At 44.3% G+C, this 20,595-nt stretch overlaps 1 protein-coding gene across 4 annotated transcripts in view; it reads left to right on the top strand.

Annotated features, from left to right (window-relative positions):
* LOC119405515 (AP-1 complex subunit gamma-1) overlaps positions 1 to 20,595 on the top strand; it is a 116,155-nt gene that overhangs the window by 39,304 nt on the left and 56,256 nt on the right. For all 4 annotated transcript variants that reach the window (XM_037672366.2, XM_037672352.2, XM_037672373.2 and 1 more), the window contains exons 6-7: positions 8,062 to 8,157; positions 18,516 to 18,695. In XM_037672366.2, coding sequence (XP_037528294.1) covers positions 8,062 to 8,157; positions 18,516 to 18,695 — 276 coding nt within the window. The remainder of the gene's footprint in view (positions 1 to 8,061; positions 8,158 to 18,515; positions 18,696 to 20,595) is intronic.

The following is a 20,595-nucleotide window of genomic DNA, read 5'->3' as shown; positions in this document are numbered from 1 at the left end:
GTAGCTGGGCAAAATTGCCATGTTCAAAAGTGTTGCAGGGATCCCTTTAGGGTGTTCGCAGGAATAGCATAGCAAAGTCATCTGTGTGTGAGACTGGGGATTGAGAAATGAGCTTTTTGCATTTTTGCATGGCAGCTTGAGCTGTGTGCTCATGTTACAGGGACATGCGTTTTTGAGATGCAGCAGTAGCAGATTTGTTTTTCGTTTATTTGTATGTCTTAAGTGAACACTTATGTCGTTGTTGCATGTTTATTAAAAGTATCTAGGCATTTTGTTTTACAGAGGTTGCTAAAAAAAGATGAATTGTTGTCTGGCTTCATTCATGAAACAGTGCCATTGCTAATAGGTATGCAGCATATATGCATGAGTATGATATACAAGCAAGTGCAAGGCTGGCTTACATCTCGATTTTTCTCATCTTGTGCTTGTCTTTTTCGTGCTCTTATTGTTCATTGCGTGTTCATGATTAACTAATCAAAACATGATTTTTACAGAAATCTTGAGCATTGCTAGTCAGGGCCTAGTCCATACTTGCACAACAATGGCAATGGAACTCAGACTGAAGTTGTGTCCTGTTCCTGCAAAGGAACTGTGTGCAAAACTGCAACACATTGCAGTGGCTTATCATAATTAGGATTTAGTCTATTCGGTATCATTGAACTCACACAGGGGACACCTAAACTTTAACAGATTACTTTGGTTTAACCAAGAATGGTATAACCAAGAATTGGTACAAGAGACTTGGCAGAACGAAGTGTATAGTTTGGGAGGGCACCCACCCTGTAGGAAATCGGCGGCATGGGACCGCCAGACCTAAACAAAAAGTCCTCTATCTTTTTTTTCTTTTTTTTTTTTGGTTAAAGCTTCTGCATTTTCAGTGTTTTCACCTGTGCTGTCGTTGGTGCAAAGGTGTTTTTCAGACGGGAAACTGATTGGTTTTATCCTGTTGGCATTACACACATGACTTTGCTGGTGTCACCAGATGCATAGGAGGTTGTGGGTTTGGGTGCCACTGATGGCAAAGGTGTTTTTTTGTCCACTTTAGTTCATTTCCATTGATTTCATAATTACTACACTACAGTTAAAAATAACACATAGTAATGTCCCCTATGCTTTCCTTAACTTAATTGTTTGCTGGATTCATTTGGTTGTGTCTGTGAAATCGTGCTGTAATAGGAAGTTGGGAGTGTCTAATCAACAACTGTGTGGCTGCCGTGATTTCTCACTTGCCGTTGCTACACTCCTTACAAGTGCTCCGCAGTGCAGCAAAAGCTATGTCTTCTCAAGCAGTGGTACTTGATTTTCAGTCATCCCTTGTCATTTGGAAACTGACTGGTTTTATCCTGTTGGCATCGCACACATGACCTTGCTGGTATCACTAGATGAATAGAAGAGACAGAAAAGCATGGAAAGAAGCACCAAATTGTATTTTGTGCCTTCATTGTGCTACATATATCTGCCAGAGATGATCGTCAAGAAATTCTGTACATATAATGTCTTTTAGAAGGTGAAACTGGGAATGGTGATTTCCCTTTAGATTGATTGTTTTTCACCTCTAGTGGCTTTCGGTTTCTGTGCCTTTATTGCAATCAGCAGTGTTTGACAGTGCAGTGTTTTAGGTTGTATTGGCCACTTGTCTTCTTTGCCAATTTTTTTGTACCAGCTGGTAAGGCCATCGTCCTCCTGCAGTCGGGTCACAAAATACAAATTAATTGTCTCTTGATTTGACTGTTGCAAGTCTTCCAAAAGAAACCTTTCTCTCAATTAAGTGATGCACATGAGTGATATGAACTGCTATGCAGTTCATGAAATCAACTGTCACCAGGAGGTTTCACATAGTGCTTGCAAAGAAAATTCACCTTTCTGTCTTTGTGTTCAGTTTAAACAGCACAGAATGACATTCTCCATAAAAGTCTACAGACATTGCCTATGAATGTTGGCAGTTTTGCTGTTTTCTAAAATAATAAAGAAGGTGCTGTGCTGCCATATTCCTTCAACCCTTTCCCTACCGTGAGAAAACAAAATTGTGCCAAACTTAGCGGAAAAATTTTTTCGCTCAATTTGTAGAGCTTTTTTTTCTGAATAAAACGGCACCATTTCAGTTCAATGGGTTTTTTATTTCACTAATTGCGTAAAAAAAGATAGCTCGAAGGTGGCTTCACCGCATGGCAATGCAATAAAATTCATGGCACAAATCGCACAACATGGTCAAGTGTGGTCATCTATAGAAGAACTGATAGCTGGGCCAGTTGGTGATAATACTTGAACATGTTTAACATAGCGCAACGATGACGAGGACACAAGAGAAGAGGAGACAAACCACAACTTATTCATGACATTTAAAAAAGCACACTCTATAGCCATGTTGTTTAATTTTGTGGAAAAATGAGCAGAAGAGTGGTAGTCATGTAGATTTAGTTTAAAAGAAAAAAGGCAGGCAGTCTAGCGAGTGGTATGGCAGGATCCTAGTTGCATTTAAGATATCTTTATTTAGAATACTGTCGGCTAGCAGCTGGGCAAAATTGCCATGTTCAAAGGTGTTGCAGGGATCCCTGACGCTAGATGTGGTCATCTAGCGTCAAGAAACACAACTGTGACGAGTATAGTCATCATTGGATCTATGTGTGACCATTTTTTGTTGACGACTGGTATAGTCGTCGTCGGTCATTTTGGTACATAATTTCATGACTACTATACTCGTCAATGGGAGGGAAAGGGTTAAACTTTCACATATTATGTCACTTGATTTAATACAGCTTTAAAGCCTTTTCTTTTTAGTTCGGGATGAAGATGTGCAGTCATATTGTGCTGAATAGATAAAAATATGTTGTCTCAACACTACTAGACTGTTTTACTTGAGAGTTCATACAACCCACTGCACTTGGCTGCTGCGTGGGAACGCAAATGTGCATGTGCCATCCATTTAGCAGCAAGCAGGAAAGTGTAGCGAGAAACATGCTCTATTTAGAAGCTACCTAAGCGGAGGATGGCCACTGTCTTTCACTAGTTATCTAGTTAGTCTGAAATGGCTGCTTGCGGTGAATCATGTCTTCGTTTGCTTTCACGTCAAATGGGGGGTACTGCTGTACCCCCAGGGGGTGGTACAGCAGGCATGTGCCCTTGCTGAAATTTCTACAGTATAATACTTTGCATAAAAACAACACTCAACACTTGCCTTGCCTAGTCGTCACTTCACGGTCAAGGGCATACCCCCTCTGAAAAAAATTCCTGGCTCTCGACTGACTGCAGCTTATGTTATAATACACAGTGCAAGCCTTGAAAAAGTCAAAATGGGCCGTTTACGCATTACAGGTACATGACCAAATATCTTATGAACAAAAACCTCTCTCTAGATATTTGTAGTACTGTGTAAAAAAAAAATTACTTTAAGCATTCACTAACTGTATTCTGTTAGATAGTGCTAATAGTAAAAAAAAATTCACTTGGATATGCTAAAATGCAGCTAAAGCATCAGTTACCTTTGCTCCGCTCTGGGGAAGCGTGGACCAAAGATGCATAACATGCTTAACTAAAACACTATACTGCTAACTTGTCTGATGCAGTATTTCAAAACTCCAACAAGGTTTCAGTGACCTGGCAGTGCATTAAACCTGTGGTGCTGGTGATTCGGCAGCCATGTTTGCACTCTCTGTTCTACCTCATACTGTGCTTTGTCAATAACTTTCACTATTGCATCTTTTATTATTAAATGTGTGTGTAGGAGAGGTTGGCGTCATGTGTGATGCCCACTGCTGCTTTTCTCTTAAGCTAACAGTGCATGGCAAGATAGTCCAGGTTCAAACAAAGGAGAAAACAAGAAAAAAAGCAGTGCATGGCAAATATTCGCTTGCTGCTATTGTAGCAAACACGCAAATAAGCTAAAAGAGAAAAGAGATTGAAGTGCATAAACTCGCATAAAATTCGAACTATCTTATTGTCTGTGAGAACTCGCAGTTTGCAATACAGTAGTTGTGTGCATTTCTCTTATGCTCACTTGTATGCTTCACAATACAATGTGCATATACAAGGGCAAAACGTAGGTTGCAACAAGATGAATGTCAAGGGCATCTTGTACACCACATACTGCTGCAGAAACTGCTCTAATAATTTTCCACTGTTCTTGATTCTTGCAAAAATTATTTAAAAGCATTAAATGTGCGCTTTTGTAGTTCAGTCGTTTGATATGGCCCCAATATTCTTTCCTGCAAAAGCTGCAGAGTGCTCAATTTATCTCTTGATTTTTTTCTTTGTGAAGCTTTGAGATCACAAGGTGTTCGATTTCCTCTGATTCCGCGCAAGAACACATCACACTTCCAGATCAACCTATTTTCTGTAAGAAGCGCTTTGTAGTAGGTGTTGTGCGTGTCATGTCTTAGCATATGTTGAAGGGCAGAAAAAAAAAGTAACTTTTAAAGATATAGCCTCCAGCTCATGTTCTCAGAAATGGCAGGCTTCTCAGAATTTTGTGCAATGCCCATTGTTGTGTAAAAATGCAAAGAAAAAACTGTGTTCATAAGTGTGCACTCTCGTACAGCAGTGAGGATCGTATGAAATCAAAGGCTTGCAGTGCTCCATTAGTGCATTCATGAAATGCTTTAAGACCTGTTGTACTGGTATACAGGGTGTTTTGTTTTTTAGACAATACAGGTTTTTTATAAAAATTTTATGACAGTAAGGCTCCTGTTGTTTTCACACACAAACATCACGTCGAGGCGGACGTATTTTGCCGCAGTTAGCTTGACACTGTTGTGACTAATTAACAAAAACTTGTTAATTGACTTTTTAATTATTGACTTGAGGGCAGGTGTTTATATCACAAAGCTGTAGTGCATGCCAATTCATGGCATACCTGTTTTTTATGAATCACAAAAGTTGCACGTAGTTCGAGATATTCGTCATCAAATTTCAAGGGTGAAATTGAAACTGATCGCGCAAAGCACGCAAGAAGTGCGACCGTTCTGCGATGTCAGACCGGAACGACCCATCACAAGGGAGTGACGAAATTTTAATGAAGGCGCGCTGTGGCTGTATGTTTTCGTGAAAAGCTGCAAGTCATCTCAGTGTGCCTGTGCATCGCCTTACTTTTGTGCGTAGTGTATGGTGCTTTTCCGTTTCTTTTGAACTGTACACAAGGAAACCGCACTTTCAACCTTTTCTTTGTCTGGCAAGCATAAAACTCTGACAGCCACTTTTTCTTGCAGACAAGCGAAATATTTTTTCGCGCCCTTTATAGTTTAAGAAAGAAACAGATAATCACCACCTATCGCACACAAACATTAAGCTATCAACTCCTGTATTTCAAAATGCTTGCCGATTTTTCTGGCCATATTGTGCTTCGGCGTGCCTTTACTCAAAACTAGTCATTTCCCGGTCACGTGTCATACCAGTGTTCTGCCGCGCTTTGTGTGTGCCGGGCGCCGTCAGTTTCGATTTCACCCTTGAAATTCTATGCTGAATATGTCCAACTACGTGCAACTTTGGTGATTTCCAAAAAATATGTAGGCCATGAATTATCATGCACTACAACTTTCTAATATAAACAACTGCCCTCAAGTCAATAATGAGAAAGTTAATTAATGAGTTTTTGTTAATTTGTCGTGTCAACGTCATTTTAGCTGTGGGAAAGTACTACCGCCTCGACATAGAGTTCATGTGCAAAAACGATAGAAACCTGACTGTCATATATTTTTTATAAAAAATCTGTATTGTCTAAAAAAAAAACACCCCGTATATGCCCACATGGTGACAGCAAAGATTAAGACTGTCTGGACAAAGCTGCATTAGAGAAAGCAGTCATCACCGACTAAGATGTGACAGAAAGCAGTCTCGCACATTACTGTGGCCGTGCAGTGAGCCCTTACATTGGCTTAGAGCACTGCACGGGCCCGGGCCGGCCCGAAAGCCCGGGCCGGGCCGGGTAAGGGATTGTTTGATCGGGCCCGGGCCGGGCTCGGGCCCGTGACCTTCAGGCTCGGGTCGGGCTCGGGCCTGAGCCAGGCCCGTATTAGTCCCGGGTCTCATACGTATCTGTATAATTGCGTGTGTACGTTGTTTGGCTTTGTTTTTGTTGTTTTTTGGGGTTTAACTTCTCGAAGCGACCCAGGCTATATGAGACGCCATCGTTGAGGGCTCCGGGTAATTTAAAAGTTAAACCACCTGGAGTGCATTGGCGGGCACAGAAATTGCACAGTACAAGACGTCTACAATTTTGCTCCATCGGTATGCTACACGTAATTTCAAGAAACGCCTAATATAAGTTTCCACCATTATAGTGAGTGAAAGACGTTCTCGGGTACCGTGTAAGGAAAGCAACGGTAAACTGCCTAGATTAGTACATATAAGATGTGTGCATTTGTATCTAGGGAAACATTTCGAGCATGAAGTTTGCAGGAGGCTTGCTACATTTACTCAACAGCCCTAGTTCGTATGCAATTGATGTAGACTCAAACGAAAAATGTCTGCCATGTCTTTTTTTTTTCACTTTATGGAGGTATTATATTTTGTAGTCGTTCTTTGAAATGCAAAAACAAGGCTGCGTGGTTAGCACTGCGTGCGTACATGAAACAGTCATCCATGACTCCAATTATATTTTATATGGCCCTGCAAATATTCCGCAAGAGTTTTACGGGCGTAATTAACCGAAAGTATACACAGTACCAGTGAAAGTCGTGACACTGAAAGGAGTTCCTAAAACAATCTCTAGAAATTATCTTGTGTGCGGCAGGTATCTTCACAATAACCGAAGTTTGGACAGTGCCTCCTTTACGCTCAAGGCATAACTAGCTGAAACGGGCCGGGCCGGGCCGGGCCCAAGCCTTTCGGGCCCGGGCCGGGTACGGGCCACATTTAAGAACACCGGGCCGGGCTCGGGCGGGCCGGAGCATGGCGTCTTCGGGCCGGAAAAATCGGCCCGTGCAGTGCTCTACATTGGCTTACATGGTTGTAAAGGCACCCCCTCCACACGCAGTATCAGCCATACGGCAGCCAACCATTGCAACAAAGCAATACATATAACAAAATAAGTTGGACTTTGCCTTCAATTTTATTAAAACAAGGATTTGAATTATAAACATTACAATACATAGTAACCTGTGTTGCAAAAGGGGAGCCTAGTGTTCACTTGATGAAGTTTCAGGGAAAGCTTTGCCACGAAAGTTATTCTGAAAGGTACCGCTGAAACAGTTTGCATTACCTTTTTCTTGACACATTGTCTGCTGTGTGCATATAGGAGTCATGTAAGATGGTGGGTGCAGCAAGCAATTTATAGTGAGACCATTCGACACATATGGTGGTGTACTGTTGGTTTGTGACCTATTCACAGATGCTAAACTTGCTTAGCCAATTTCTCTATCAACTTGACCACTGGCATTGAAATAATTGGAAGACAAGCTTATTCATGCTCTTATTTGGATTAAGATGGGCATGTTACATGTCGAGGAGCAGAGGAGACTAATGGATTTCTTAACTACAGTGCTTATGTAGTAAATCCTAGCAGAGAGAGTTTGATGATCTTGCATTTTAGAAAAACTAAAAAAAAAGAAAGTGATGCGATGTAATACACATAAACAGGGTTTACCGGTTTTGCATTTGTACTTGAAGCATATTATTTGTTACTACTGCAGTTGAAACGTTTGATGTAGTTTTGTGAGCCTGCAAAATTATCTCTGCTTTCAGCAAATGGCATTCTCCTTTTTTTAAAATCTGATTGGATACAGCTCCTGCATGGTGTTTTTTGTGCCAGCCTGCTTGATTTGCACTTTGTGAATAGTAGGCCTGAGGTGCACGCAAACTTCGAAGTGTGGCATGCTGAGAAATAAATTTTTTTTCATTTGGATGTTATATGAGTGCTATGTTTGAAGCACTGTTGCAGATTTTTTTTTTTTTTTTTTTTTGCATAGAATAGCAATGTTCAACAGAAGAAAAACCTATGTAAAGAAAAGGGGATGCATTGCTGTTTAACTTCCTTGGTGATGCTGTAGTTGTGCTTTTGCTTCATTTCCCCTGGTGGTGCTGATGTTGGTAAAGTGCTGAAAAATTTGTGCGTGTTTCATTTGTTTGCAGTTGGTTCCCAATTTGGTGCGGATTCTGAAGAACCTTATCATGGCTGGCTATTCTCCTGAGCACGATGTCTGTGGCGTCAGTGACCCCTTTCTTCAGGTATGTTTCACCGTGCCAATGATAGTGAAAGTGCATGCATTAGCCAGCCTTCAATTACCTTGGAGAAATATGAAATGCCACGCTTGAACAGTTATAGTATTTCGGGTGCACCCATGTATGCTTCTGATTGACAGATGGTGTCGCAATTCCTGAGCATGTGCATAAAAGTTTTGTGTCTGCCTTCTTTTATACCACCGTGTGACGTTTGGTTGATATTTGTCATTTTTGTGGCCTCTTTCCCTTTGTGCTCGTTTCTTCAGGCCAAGCTTTTTTGTGCCATGAGCATGGTGTGTATAGGTCCTTGAAAATACTTGAAATTGAGAATTCTGTTTTCAAGGCCCTTGAAAGTCTTGGTATTATTATAATTCAATATTATAGATGTAAGGCACAGGTAGCATGCTTTGCTGCGCGACTATTCTTACTGCTATTTGTATGCTTCAACACGCTACATGCATGCAAATAAAGCCCTTGTTTTATGTTTTGATACACGCAACCTTGCTTATTTATCCTCCATGGCTTGTAATTCCTTTAAGGGGAGACACTGGTCTCGAAACGAAAAGTTTTATTATTGGAGATATTGTAATGAAATTGGGTGTGTATATGTATTTCTTCCTCCTGTTTTCAAAAATATAATTAGTTTTCATGTACTTCAATTAGTTATCAAATTGTGAGAGCATAAGTGAAATCTAATTAGGTAATTTCTTACGGGTCATTAAGACACTTTCCCTCAGTATTTTTAGGTTCTGTTTAAGATGCAGCTGTAGCCAAAGACCTGCCATGTGGAGCTATGCTATTTATATTGTCACTGAGATATATCATCATATAAGAACTTTCAATTGTATTGACATTGTGTAATCTTGAAATGCAATTAGCTCACATTATTGTTCACAAAATTTCATATGTTCATCTTAGCCACAAAAAAATAGCATAGCTCCACAGTCCTATTTCTTACGAATTCAACGGTATAAAATTTATCAAAATTACCTTACAAAAACATAATGAAAAGATCCGTAAGGCTGGTCAAGTTGGCAAAAAATGTGAAGCTGAGAAAATCGCGTTTGAAGATTGACACGCACTGTATAAATTTCTAAAAGGAACCTTTAACCATAAATTTTATTCACATGTTCCCCATCTGTTTCCCTTCAAAACAAAACAGAAAGTGTCTTGTTCCACCCAAGGAATCATATCTAAAAAAATTTTCCAATGTGCAAAGCATGATCAAAACCCCACCATGACAAGCGGCTGGGGGGTTCTGGAAAAGCCATGGGGTATGAGGCTCAAGCGACTGGCTGCTCATGTCTTTTCAGTCTTTAGGAAGAACCTTCTAGATGTTAGGCAGCATGTTACCCTGGGTAATAGGTTGCTATGCTTGAGAGAATACCTTCAAAGTAGTCCAGGACTGTAATCTTCAGTTGCACCCGTTTTGTGTCTCCTTGCAAGAGTCTTTTTTGTGTTGGTGCTCTTCAGATGAGTTGCATTTGCCTTGCGTAAACGCAGAGAGTCTTTTTCTAGGCTGTGGTCCCAGGGCACAGCCGAGACAAAAGTTTGAGTAAACAACATGGTCAATTACAAGGCCAGTGTAGAGCTCAATGATGCAGCCCACACCTATGTGTGAGCTCCGACCTCGCGTCATCCATGAGCCGTCGAACACAACATCGATGTTCCCTATGGGGTTCAGGAAGTCTGTATACAGCTCTTTTATTACTGCCACACTAGCAGCTTCACTTTCAGTCGCTGTGTTTTCGCAGGCTTTCACTAAACTTTTTAGGTGTCCCTGAAACGTCTTGTGGTGCAAGCCTCGGTGCGAAAGGTTCATACACGCACAAAAGTCCGAAAGGGCAGTAACACCTTTGCCTATCATCTGTATCCCCTTCATGGCCCTCATGTTGACTTCGAAGGGAGTGATGGTGGCAGTTCCGCTCACTCTCGGAGAAGAAAATTGCTTCTTCTCGAAATCACACTGCTGCAAGAAAAAATAAGCTTTACCGCAAGGCCGTACTCCTTGTCCGTTGCCTTCCTCACGCTGAGACTTTTTGCGTCGCATTTGTCGCACTTCGCTTGTGCAAAAAAGTTATTCAAAACTTTCATATCGACGAGCAAAAAAATCGGTCCCGGCGTCACCGGTCTGGCACTCCGCGCTTACTCCAAGAAGGTCGAACTTGCGCTGGGTAGCCGACTTTCCAGACAGAACGGTCTTCGTTTGCGCCGATCTCTCAACTCGCTGCGCCTGCTCCGCCGTTGAGTAGTACGCGGCATCAACCCGAAGTGTTTCGCTAGTCGAACTTGGTCCCACGGTGTCGTCAGTTGAAGTTCCCGGCAGGTCCAAAGGGTCCGGCCGCGACTCCAACTCCGCTGCCGACGGTGCACTTGTAGCCGGCGCCTTCTTGTTCCAAGCCCGTTTTTTACGGCTTCCAAAAGCTCGTTGCGTCGATGGTTTCAGACGAGAGTCTCCAGGCATCTCGATCGCGTGGAAAAACTACCGGCACAAAGTAGAGACACGGTCCGTCGAGAAACACGCACGATCGCAAAAGCAGGCGCACACAAACGGACAGCCACGGCGGAGAACCAAACACAAAGAAAAAAAAAAAAATGACGTGTCGGCAGGGTTGCCAGGTACTCGGAGAGCTACCCGCCAAATTTCGGCCCATTAATAGCCCAAAAGTAGCCAAACGTAATTAATAAAAAATAGCCCAAAATAGCCAAAGAGTAAATATGAAAAAAAAATTCTATTTATTATTTTTTGTGCAGAGATAGTTTCACATGAATAAAACAAAAAAAAATGAAGCAGTATTAAAAGAGAAATCAATACCTTTTGTGGGGAATTACCCATATGATATGCATATCTCCAAGTGTGCTGCTCCATGCAAGATCGCGTATGTGGTGCGGATAGTGGCAACAGAAAGAAAATGCCACTATTTGCTGGCATTTCTATTTTCTTGTTGCTTTATTAATTTGTTTTCTTTGAAGTGACGCCAGCCACAATGTGATGATCGTAGCCAAAGTAATGGAGAACCCAATGAAGTTACTTCGTGTGTGCTTTCATTGACACTTTGTATTTAAATCCACAAATTTATCCGCTGTCAGAGGGAGCGACTCAGCAGCAACGCGAAACCCGGCAAAAGAAGCTTCGCCTTCAAAGGAAGAGAATGAATTCATTATTACTGACTACCGTAACTGTATGGTGGAGGCTGCTGACCGTTCTCAGTCTGTCTACCTTAACGGCCACCTGTCTAAACCCCTCCAGTCACCTCGGGCGTCCCACAAGGGTCTGTTCTCGGTCCTCTCCTATTCCTAATATATATTAATGACTTACCATTGCATGTTTCCTGTAACATTCGCATGTTCGCTGACGATTGTGTAATCTACCATACTATTACTAATTGTCATGACCATCACATCCTTCAGAACGACCTTAACAATATAATAAACTGGTGTAATGTCTGGCTAATGACTCTAAACCCCCCTAAATGCAAACTCATTTCCTTCTCTCATCGTCACAATCCCTCTCGCTTTCAATATTCTATTTCTAATTCATCTATCGAATTGGTAGAATCATACAAATATCTAGGAGTCACCCTCTCTTCTAATTTGTCATGGCGCGCCCATATTACTAACATCATTTCAGCATCGAACAAAACGCTCGGTTTTCTTAAACGCCACCTCCAACTTTCCCCACCCCATGTTAAATTACTCGCATATAAAGCACTTATCAGACCAAAATTAGAATACGCATCTGCCATCTGGAGCCCGCATCAAGCATATCTAATCACTGCATTGGAAGGCGTTCAAAATCGGGCCACCCGATTCATTCATTCATCATATTCATATGACGTCAGCATTTCACCCTTGAAAGCTAAATCCGGCCTATCACTCCTTTCTTATCGTCGCCGCATTGCTAGCCTTACCCTTTATCATAAGTTCTTTTATTCTTCTCTCAATCAAGCCCCGTATATCACAGCCGCCTCACGCATTTCCCACCGCACCAGTCATCCACTTCAAGTTGCCCGCCCGCCATCACGCACCGCCACGTTTTCTGCTTCATTATTCCTCCGAGCAGCTTCAGACTGGAACGGCCTGCACTATGACATTGTCACCATTGCCTCATCATCTACCTTCCAGGAACGCGTCACTGATCACCTGCTATGTTAACTTGAAACTTCGCCGCTTGTCTTATTTGCAATGTTAATTGAATCTTCACTGTTTGTCATTTATTTGTAATCCCACCCCTTATGTAACACCCCCTGAATGGGGGCCTTTAAGGAAATAAAACTGAACTGAACTGAACTGAAATAATGCAAAATGCCAAGGAAAAGATAGTAGAAAGAGTGAAGGAAAGATAACTGTGTACGTAGACACTTGATTCACAACGAACTTGAGGCACAACAACCACTAAAGAGGAGAAAAGGCATCGGAAAACAAGCGTTTCAAGCGAAGGCAGGTAATAGCCCAAATGTAGCCAAATAGCCAACGACTAAAAATCCCGCCAAGTCCACAAAAAAGTAGCCCAATTTGTCGCGCCAGCCAATGGGAGACTCGGAAAGGCGCGCTTGAAAAGCGCGCCGCGTGAGAGCCAATCAGTGGCCTGGAAACGACCTTCAGAAAACCCGCGACGGCGGCCGTTCTGCTTGAGCGACGCCATTTTGAGATGGCGCAAAATGTGCACAAAGAAAACAGCTTCAAATCTAGCCCAAGATGGCGGCGCTCGGCCCGCTGCAACGCTCATGGCGCGCGCGGGAAGTTCGAACAAATTTCGTCCTTTTGGGGACATTTTAGTGCTGCCGGGGTGCTTTGAAAGCCGATTTTATCGCGTTTCCCGACCGAATTTAGCGTTAGCAATTTGAGAGTAGGTGCTCAGAAGTACAAACGCCTCGAAAATAAGCTTTGCGAAAAATCGATTTTTTGACCATTTTTGACCGTTCCAAGACCCGCGTCTCCCCTTAAGTTTGAATGCCTTGTTTGGTAGCATGTGCAAAACAGTGCCATTTTGTCTGTATGAATGCTTCCAATTACGTGAGAAGTAATTTCACTACTGATTGAAGAAGTTCATTTGCAGAAGTGCATTGTTGATATTAAAAGTGGTGGCGAACATTTTGAATACTTGCATAGTACAGTAAAAGCTCGTTAATTCGAATTCCACGGGAACGCTGAGCAATTTCGAGTTAAACAATATTCGAGATAATGAAAGTGAGCAAAAATGGGTGGATTTCGGGGGTGGGGGCACGAAAAATATTTATTGGCCAAAAAAGTCGGTGATGACCATCTGCTTCTTTTCTCTGAATGCCACAGCTGCGGCTCTCTGTTCCAGCGCGCGGACGCGGCGCAGGGAATCCTCTTCACCCTCTTCAAAGCTGAGACACGCCACATTAAGTGCCTCCATCACCGCAGAATCTGACGGGCGCACAGGCGCTTCGTCATCTTCGTCTTCCTCACCTTCTGGCTCTTCAGCAACAGGCTGCGCACCGGCTACTTGAGCGATAATGTCCTCATCAGTCAGGGCACCACACACCGATGCACCGGTGTCAATTTCAACATAATCGGCAAAACGTACGCCCCGAAGAGTGTCGCGCAATGCCACTGGCATGAGCTCCTCAGCCCCGTCCACGTCGACGTCACAACTATCCTGCGCACTTCCAGCTGCAAATCCACTGTGGCGGAAACAGTTTGCGATTGTGGTCGCGGTCACCTGTTCCCATGCGCGCACCAACATGTGCATGGCAGTGAGCAGCGTAATGCCGAAGTCCTTCCTGTCGTCCGCGCACAAAATCATTCTCTCCAGCATGTGACGCCTATAAAAGCACTTGATGTTCCTTATCACACCCTGGTCCATTGGCTGTAGGGCCGCAGTCGTATTTGCTGGAAGGAACACTAACTTTGTTGCTCTCAGCTCAACGTCGACTTTGTGCTCCAAACAGTTGTCGACAAGAATAACGCGTCTGCCGCCCAGTTCCATTCGCCTGTCGAATTTCAGTAGCCACTTCCTGAATAGGTCACCTGTCATCCAGGCTTTCTTGTTTGCGGCGTACTCCGTCGGCAGTGACCGAATGTTTTTGAAGCACCGTGGCTTGAGTGCTTTGCCAATCACAAAAAGGGGGACCTTTTCCGTACCGGTCATATTTGCGGCGACCAGAACAGTGACACGCTCTTTGCTGCGCTTGCCGCCGGCACAGCTGTCTCCCTTGTAGGTGGTCGTCTTGTCTGGCTGCAACTTGAAAAATAACGCTGTCTCGTCAGCGTTAAACACATCCTGTGGTGAGTAGCTCTCCAAGTACTGCTGCAGGGTGTCGCTTCTCCAAGTAGCGCATGTTTCGGCGTCCACTTCCTTTGCCTCGCCGGATAACGTGCGGAATACGAGATTGTGCCGCTCCCTGAAACGATGAAACCATCCCTCGGAGGTGACAAAGCCTTCAATGTCCAAGCGCAGGGCGAAATCGGCTGCCTTGGCCATGATGATAGGGCCGCTCAATGCGATACTCTGGGCTCTCATTTCTTTAACCCAAATAATCAAAGCTGACTCCAGTTCCGGGAACTTCGCTGTCCTTAGCCTTTTTCGACTGGCGCCAAAATCCTCGGCTTCATAGGCGTTTTCAATGGCCGTCCTGTTGCGTATGTAGGTTGACAACGTGCTCGGAGGTATGCCGTGCTTCCTCGCAATTTCGTATTTGCTCGAGTTCCCTTGGTCAACCTCTCGCAAAATCTCCACCTTCTCCTTGACAGTCTTCGCGCAGTAGTTTCCCCGCGGCATCTTGCAACTTCGATGCGGAATAAGACGGCTTGACGGCGTGAACGAACAACGTGCTCGAGGAACAAAGTGACGCTGCCGGGTGCGGCCTAGGACTGCTAGGACTACTCCGCCGACTCCTCAGCGTCCCGCGGGTCCCGCGTATACAAGTGGCGCCAGGTGCTGAGATAGCGGGAGGGCTACGGAAAAAAAAAAAAATTGCTCCCTGGATTTCGGAGGCCATACTTTGCTCGCCCTTTGCTCGGAGGCCACTTGAAGCTCGAAAAAACCGGTCGTGCCACCTATCGTTCGGCCGTAAAAGCTTCCACTAGTGTTTGACGATGATGACGCTCGGCGGCGCGCGCTTCGAATTATCCGTAGAGGCGGCAATTTCTGTTCTAATTAACGAATCGTTTTACACATGGTCTCCTATGCACTGCGGACCGGACTGCGGCGACCATTTCGAATTATCCAAAATTTCGAATTAATGAGGTGTGAATTAACGAGCTTTCACTGTACAGTGCTATACTTTCGCATGGGATTTCTAAAAGGCATTGCAGCTGTCCTATACAGACAACAATTCTATATACCCTTGTGCAATATGTGTGGGTTTAACTTTGCAAGAATTGAAAGCCTCTACTAGTGCATGTGCAGAACTGGAAAACCCCACCGTTGGAGCGAGGGACACCAATGCTCAGTGCTGGCTAAAGCCCCTCCATGCATTTTCCGCCGGCTAGGTTAAGTAGCGCCAACTCGTCCGCCCCCTCTCCCTTTACACCGGTTCCCCGCCTAGCGGAAGCCGAAGTGCCGCCATGAGGTTTCTGCTGCTTTTCCGGTTGATGCACCTGCCCCATGCCCGCCCATGCCCTCCCGACGCAGAAACACCGAGCGAAAACTCGCTCAGCGGCAGGCAGTTTACGACGAACCTCAAAACAACAACACTTGCGAAACGGAGAAGCAAATATGAGCTTTCTCGTGTGTGCACATGCGTGCGCAGAAACAAGATGGAAGGAAAAAGCGGAAGGAAGTGGCTCAAGAACTTCCTTCCCGAAGCTCCGGAATCGGAAGTGGGCGTCGTCGTCGAACATTAGATGGCGGTACTTAAAAAAGCGGCAGTAGACGCGATGGAGGGGCTTTAGTGCTGGCTTCAGTGATGCTACTGCTGCGCCATTTGCGCCAAACTGTGCTAGGACGCAAACCCTGCTACATCCCGCTACATTTATCCAAATTATGGCAAATCTGTGCCCACCCTGCGCAGAATGGTATGCTCCAGCTTTCAGAAATGAAATTGACTCTTCGAGTGCAGCTTATATCTAAGGGGCATTGCAGGAGCTACCAGAATTGCGGCGCATGTGCAGTCTGAGCCAAGCCAAGCTATGGATAACGCTGCTGCTGTTGTCATTATCCATTGTGGTGGCAATGACACAATGCCTGTTTTTACTTTATGCAAAACTGCTGCAGAAGCTGCGATACTCATCAGTGTGTGACTGATTAGTGCTCGAAGTGGCGAAGGCCTTGCAACTTTCTTTGTAGTGAGGTCGCTGCACTAGACCTGTGTCATCACTTGAGACATACTTTTCATTACTGCTGACATATCCCGATTGTTTTTTCTGCCATCAACCTCATCAGCTCTACAGATCATGCATCCATCTATAGCTGTGTAGCCAACAGATTCGATGGGAGCAGACACAGTTGAATCTCCTAGTCTGCTACAGCTTCTGCCGTGTTTGTGAAACTGCACGCACACAGCATTAAACCAAAACAGAACTATACTATCTTCATGGTCGATCATGGTCATGGTCGTTCATGGGGTGTCTTTTCCATGACAATAGTCATCTATCTTCTGTGTCTTTTCTTGCATTATCATCGCACGCCCAGTACTTTGAGGTCACAAACAATGTGCGCGCCATCAGCACAAGAGCATTTCTGGTATTTTTAGGAAACGAAATGCAAGCAAGCAAGCCAGATGATGATTATGGTTGTGGGACAAAGACACACCGTTAAAGGGCTCCTAAACCACCTTCGTTATCTTTTTAACATTTCAAGCAAATGTGCCTCGTGTTCAGCGTGCCATCATGATCAACAATGCCAAATGTGGGAGCACTGCGGGGCACCGTAAAATCGGAAAACAATCGCATGATCCTCTCCCGGCCTTTTCGGTATCCCGAGCACTGGTCGTTTCAAACGAGAGCCTGTTTGTTTGCTAAGAAGTAAGCACGCTCCCTGCTCTTCCTAGTCGACTTGCTTGGCAAACGGCAGGGAGAGACCAGCTGACGGATGAAGGAAAGAGAAAATAGAGTGAGAGTTGTGTCTTGACCATCAAACGGGTGTAACTCTGCTACTAGGGCACCATTTCGAAAAATTCTCGTGGCTACATGCTCATTGTAGACTCATGCACAGCTGCAACACCACAACTTAATTTCGAGCCCTGATTGGTTCAGGGGCCCTTTAATACAACTTCTTGTTTAAAGTGCATGTCCCGCTTGCTGCAACCACAGCGGACAAAATCGCATGTTTGCCATCATCATCAATAGGGATCGTGCATTTGTGAATGTTATGGCCAACAAGTGCTGAGTCACAACTAAACCACTGTTTGCCAGAACCACTGCGGACGAAATCGTGATTGCTATCGACACGATCACAGATATCACAGATAGTGATTACTCGGTTTTGAAGGTATGTCATGAAGGGAGTGCCACACAGGGCATTGAATGCAAGAATAATGGCAGTAAAGGAAACAGTAAGACTGAAAGGGAATAGAATAATGATACTGAATGCGGTTAATGCATGCCCTTCCACTTTTCTTCCTTCTGATTCCTCTTAGTCGTTTTGGTTTTATTGTTGAGGGGATTAGCTAGCATGTTATTTTGGAGAACCTTTCCCCAAATTACCAATTTGTTTCTCCAAAGGCTATATCACAGACATACTAGCCTATTGCATGTTTTGCCTGTGTTGCTTACACTGCCCTCAAGATTTAGTGCCCTGTTTGACAGCGTCTGCCAAATCAGTGCTGTTTTGTTATGGTGAATATTTTCCATGACACTTCCTAAGCATGGTGTTCCTGGTGCAAAGCTTAAAGCATGAAAAAAGAAAAAGGGCAGGGAAGAGACAGAGGAGGACCAGCTACCAACTGCATATTAACGGTCAAAGGTAGAAAATGAAAAAAAATTCCAGGCATACGCATGGTGTGTAAGCTGACATCAAACATGTCATCATGAACAATTCAGATGTGCACAACACAATCAATGTGTTACTGACACAGGCGGACCCTTTCCTTTTGACATGAAAGGCTTCAAGAAGTTTCCTCGCCCTTTGATCTCTGCTTTTGCAGACTACTTTAACTTTCACGAAATGCGGCACACACGAGCTGGACTTGACGTGTTGGATGATGCGCACAGTCACTTTTACCAATACTATTGGCATGCTCCCTCAGCCGGTCATTAATACACCATTTAGCTTGTTCTATACATGCCACAATTCAGGGGAATTTCACAGACAACACCATCGGCACACCTGAAAGGTTTCACATGGCTCTTGTGCCATCCTTGCTACTTAACATGAGAGGTTCGCTAGTGCAACTGTGCCGATTTATTAGGGGAAGAAAACACAACCGGAGAACACAACTGAAACTTTATTGCAGGTGAAGATATTACGACTGCTACGACTGCTGGGCCACAATGACCCTGAGGCAAGCGAGGCCATGAATGACATCTTGGCTCAAGTTGCTACTAACACTGAGACTAGCAAGAATGTGGGCAATGCGATCCTGTATGAGTCTGTTCTCTCTATAATGGACATCAAATCGGAGAGTGGACTGAGAGTATGTATTTTTTAGCAGTGACTGTCTCAAGAGAATTTTGAACCATTTTGTGTCTTCAATATATCTTTGTTTCTCTAGTGTTTTTCATCTAGCGCTGGGGTCGACAACCTGTTGAGCCGGAAGGCCAAAAGTGACATGAAGCTGACACGGCGGGGGCCGGACAGAAAAACAGGAGTGGGGTGGGTGGTTTGCAGGCAAAGAGAAAAAAAAATTTGATAAATTGACGACGGTGTACAAAACTGACATGCACTTGGAGGTTCTTGGATGAAGGTCCTTCCCAGACCTGTGAAAAAATCCGTAAACCGGGGGTGGGTGTTTGAGCTGACGTTTCAACAACTGGACTTGCCTTCTTCAAGGCTGGAACTGTAGAAGGCTGAAGAAGACAAGTCCACTTGTCGAAACGTCGACTCGAGCACCCACCCCCTGTTTACGGATTTTTTCATCGCAAGCTTCCATCTTTCCCTTCCTGCTGTTTTTTGGATTCCCTGACCTAGTATTTCCACAAAGAAACTTTCTTCCCCCATTTTTGGACCTCTGCAAAGAGAGGAAGCCGTTGTCTGGCTAAGTGTGTAGATGCGGGACTGGGGGAAAGAGGCCAACTGGAAGCAATCTTTCTTTGTTCCTTTCTAACCTTATTTGAGTTCAAAACTGCCATATCGGCCTTCAGATAGGAAGTGACATGTGGAGGGGGGGGGGTTCTGACGTGCAGGGGGCCGCATAATACTGCCCCGTGGGCCGCAGGTTGCCGACCCCTGATCTAGCGCATTCAGCCACATTAAACAATGTTTTAAGGCCCTAGTTTGTTTTTATGTTATGTGAAGAGAACATCAAAAACCATACGTTGTTTACAGTATGTCAGTGTTCAGTTTTAAATTTCATAATACTTACTCTTACATGGCAATTACTGTAAGTTGTTTGGCAAACAGAGGACCTTAAATTCTCTATTCAAAAACACCCCAGACAGCATTAAATGGATGAGCAAGTTAAGGTCAGATTTTTTTATAAAATGAGCTTAAAATGTAAACAGAATTTACTTGGCAGAAAAGTGCTGTGTAAATTATGTGCTATGTAATATACAGTGCTCGGCAATTGAAATGCAATAACCTGCCTGCATGGCAATCGGTGCTTTTTTTAGGAGCTTGCTCCTTATGCTCGCGCCTTGTCTGTTGTCGGCGGCGTGTACACTCTCCGGTGATTTCAAGAATGCTCACTAGATGGCACGCCACGCTTGGCGCATGCGCTAGTTAGATAGGTGACTGCTAGAGGACCGCGCCTCTCGTTTTGCGCGCTTCCTTTCTCTTTGGCGGGAGCTCACTCAGTCAACACTCTTCGTTGCCGCTCCACAGCATGAACACCCCAGCCAAGGCGGGGTGTTCATGCTGCTGCCCGGCTCACAACGCAGCAGCAGCTCGGGCTCGCCATCAAGACCTTGTGGTGAGAGCCTGGGAGGCCGAAACGAAGAGAGCTAATGTGTATATAACAACGTTGTCACGTCTATGATGGTAGAGGAACGTGTACGGAGGATTTGCGGGTTACTCGATCATCTCCGAGCAAGCTCCTCTAATGTGATTCACTTCGTGGATATGGCGGTGATTTTTTGCTCCACAGATGAGTACTGGCGACTCCAAGCAGGCTCGCTCTGGTAATAAAATTAAAGTGAGAGTCTCGGTTGAGCATTGTGACAGCGTTTTGACCCCCACGAGATCACCCAGTACTCATCAGTGGCGTAAATGGTGCTGGCCACCACGTGATCAGATTATCATGTATCAATTGCTGAGCATTGTACCCACTGTATGCTGTTCCTTATTGAACGAATTCGCTCACATTTGTAAGCTTGTACCCAGCTTTTATGTCTGTGTAATTTCAACATGCAATGTTTAATTTGATATAAGAAATTCAT

The sequence above is a fragment of the Rhipicephalus sanguineus genome, chromosome 1 (genome assembly GCF_013339695.2).
Source record: "Rhipicephalus sanguineus isolate Rsan-2018 chromosome 1, BIME_Rsan_1.4, whole genome shotgun sequence".
NCBI classification, from domain to species: domain Eukaryota; kingdom Metazoa; phylum Arthropoda; class Arachnida; order Ixodida; family Ixodidae; genus Rhipicephalus; species Rhipicephalus sanguineus.
The sequence above is the reverse complement of the archived record's forward strand: the minus strand, read 5'-3'. Positions and strand labels throughout refer to the sequence as shown.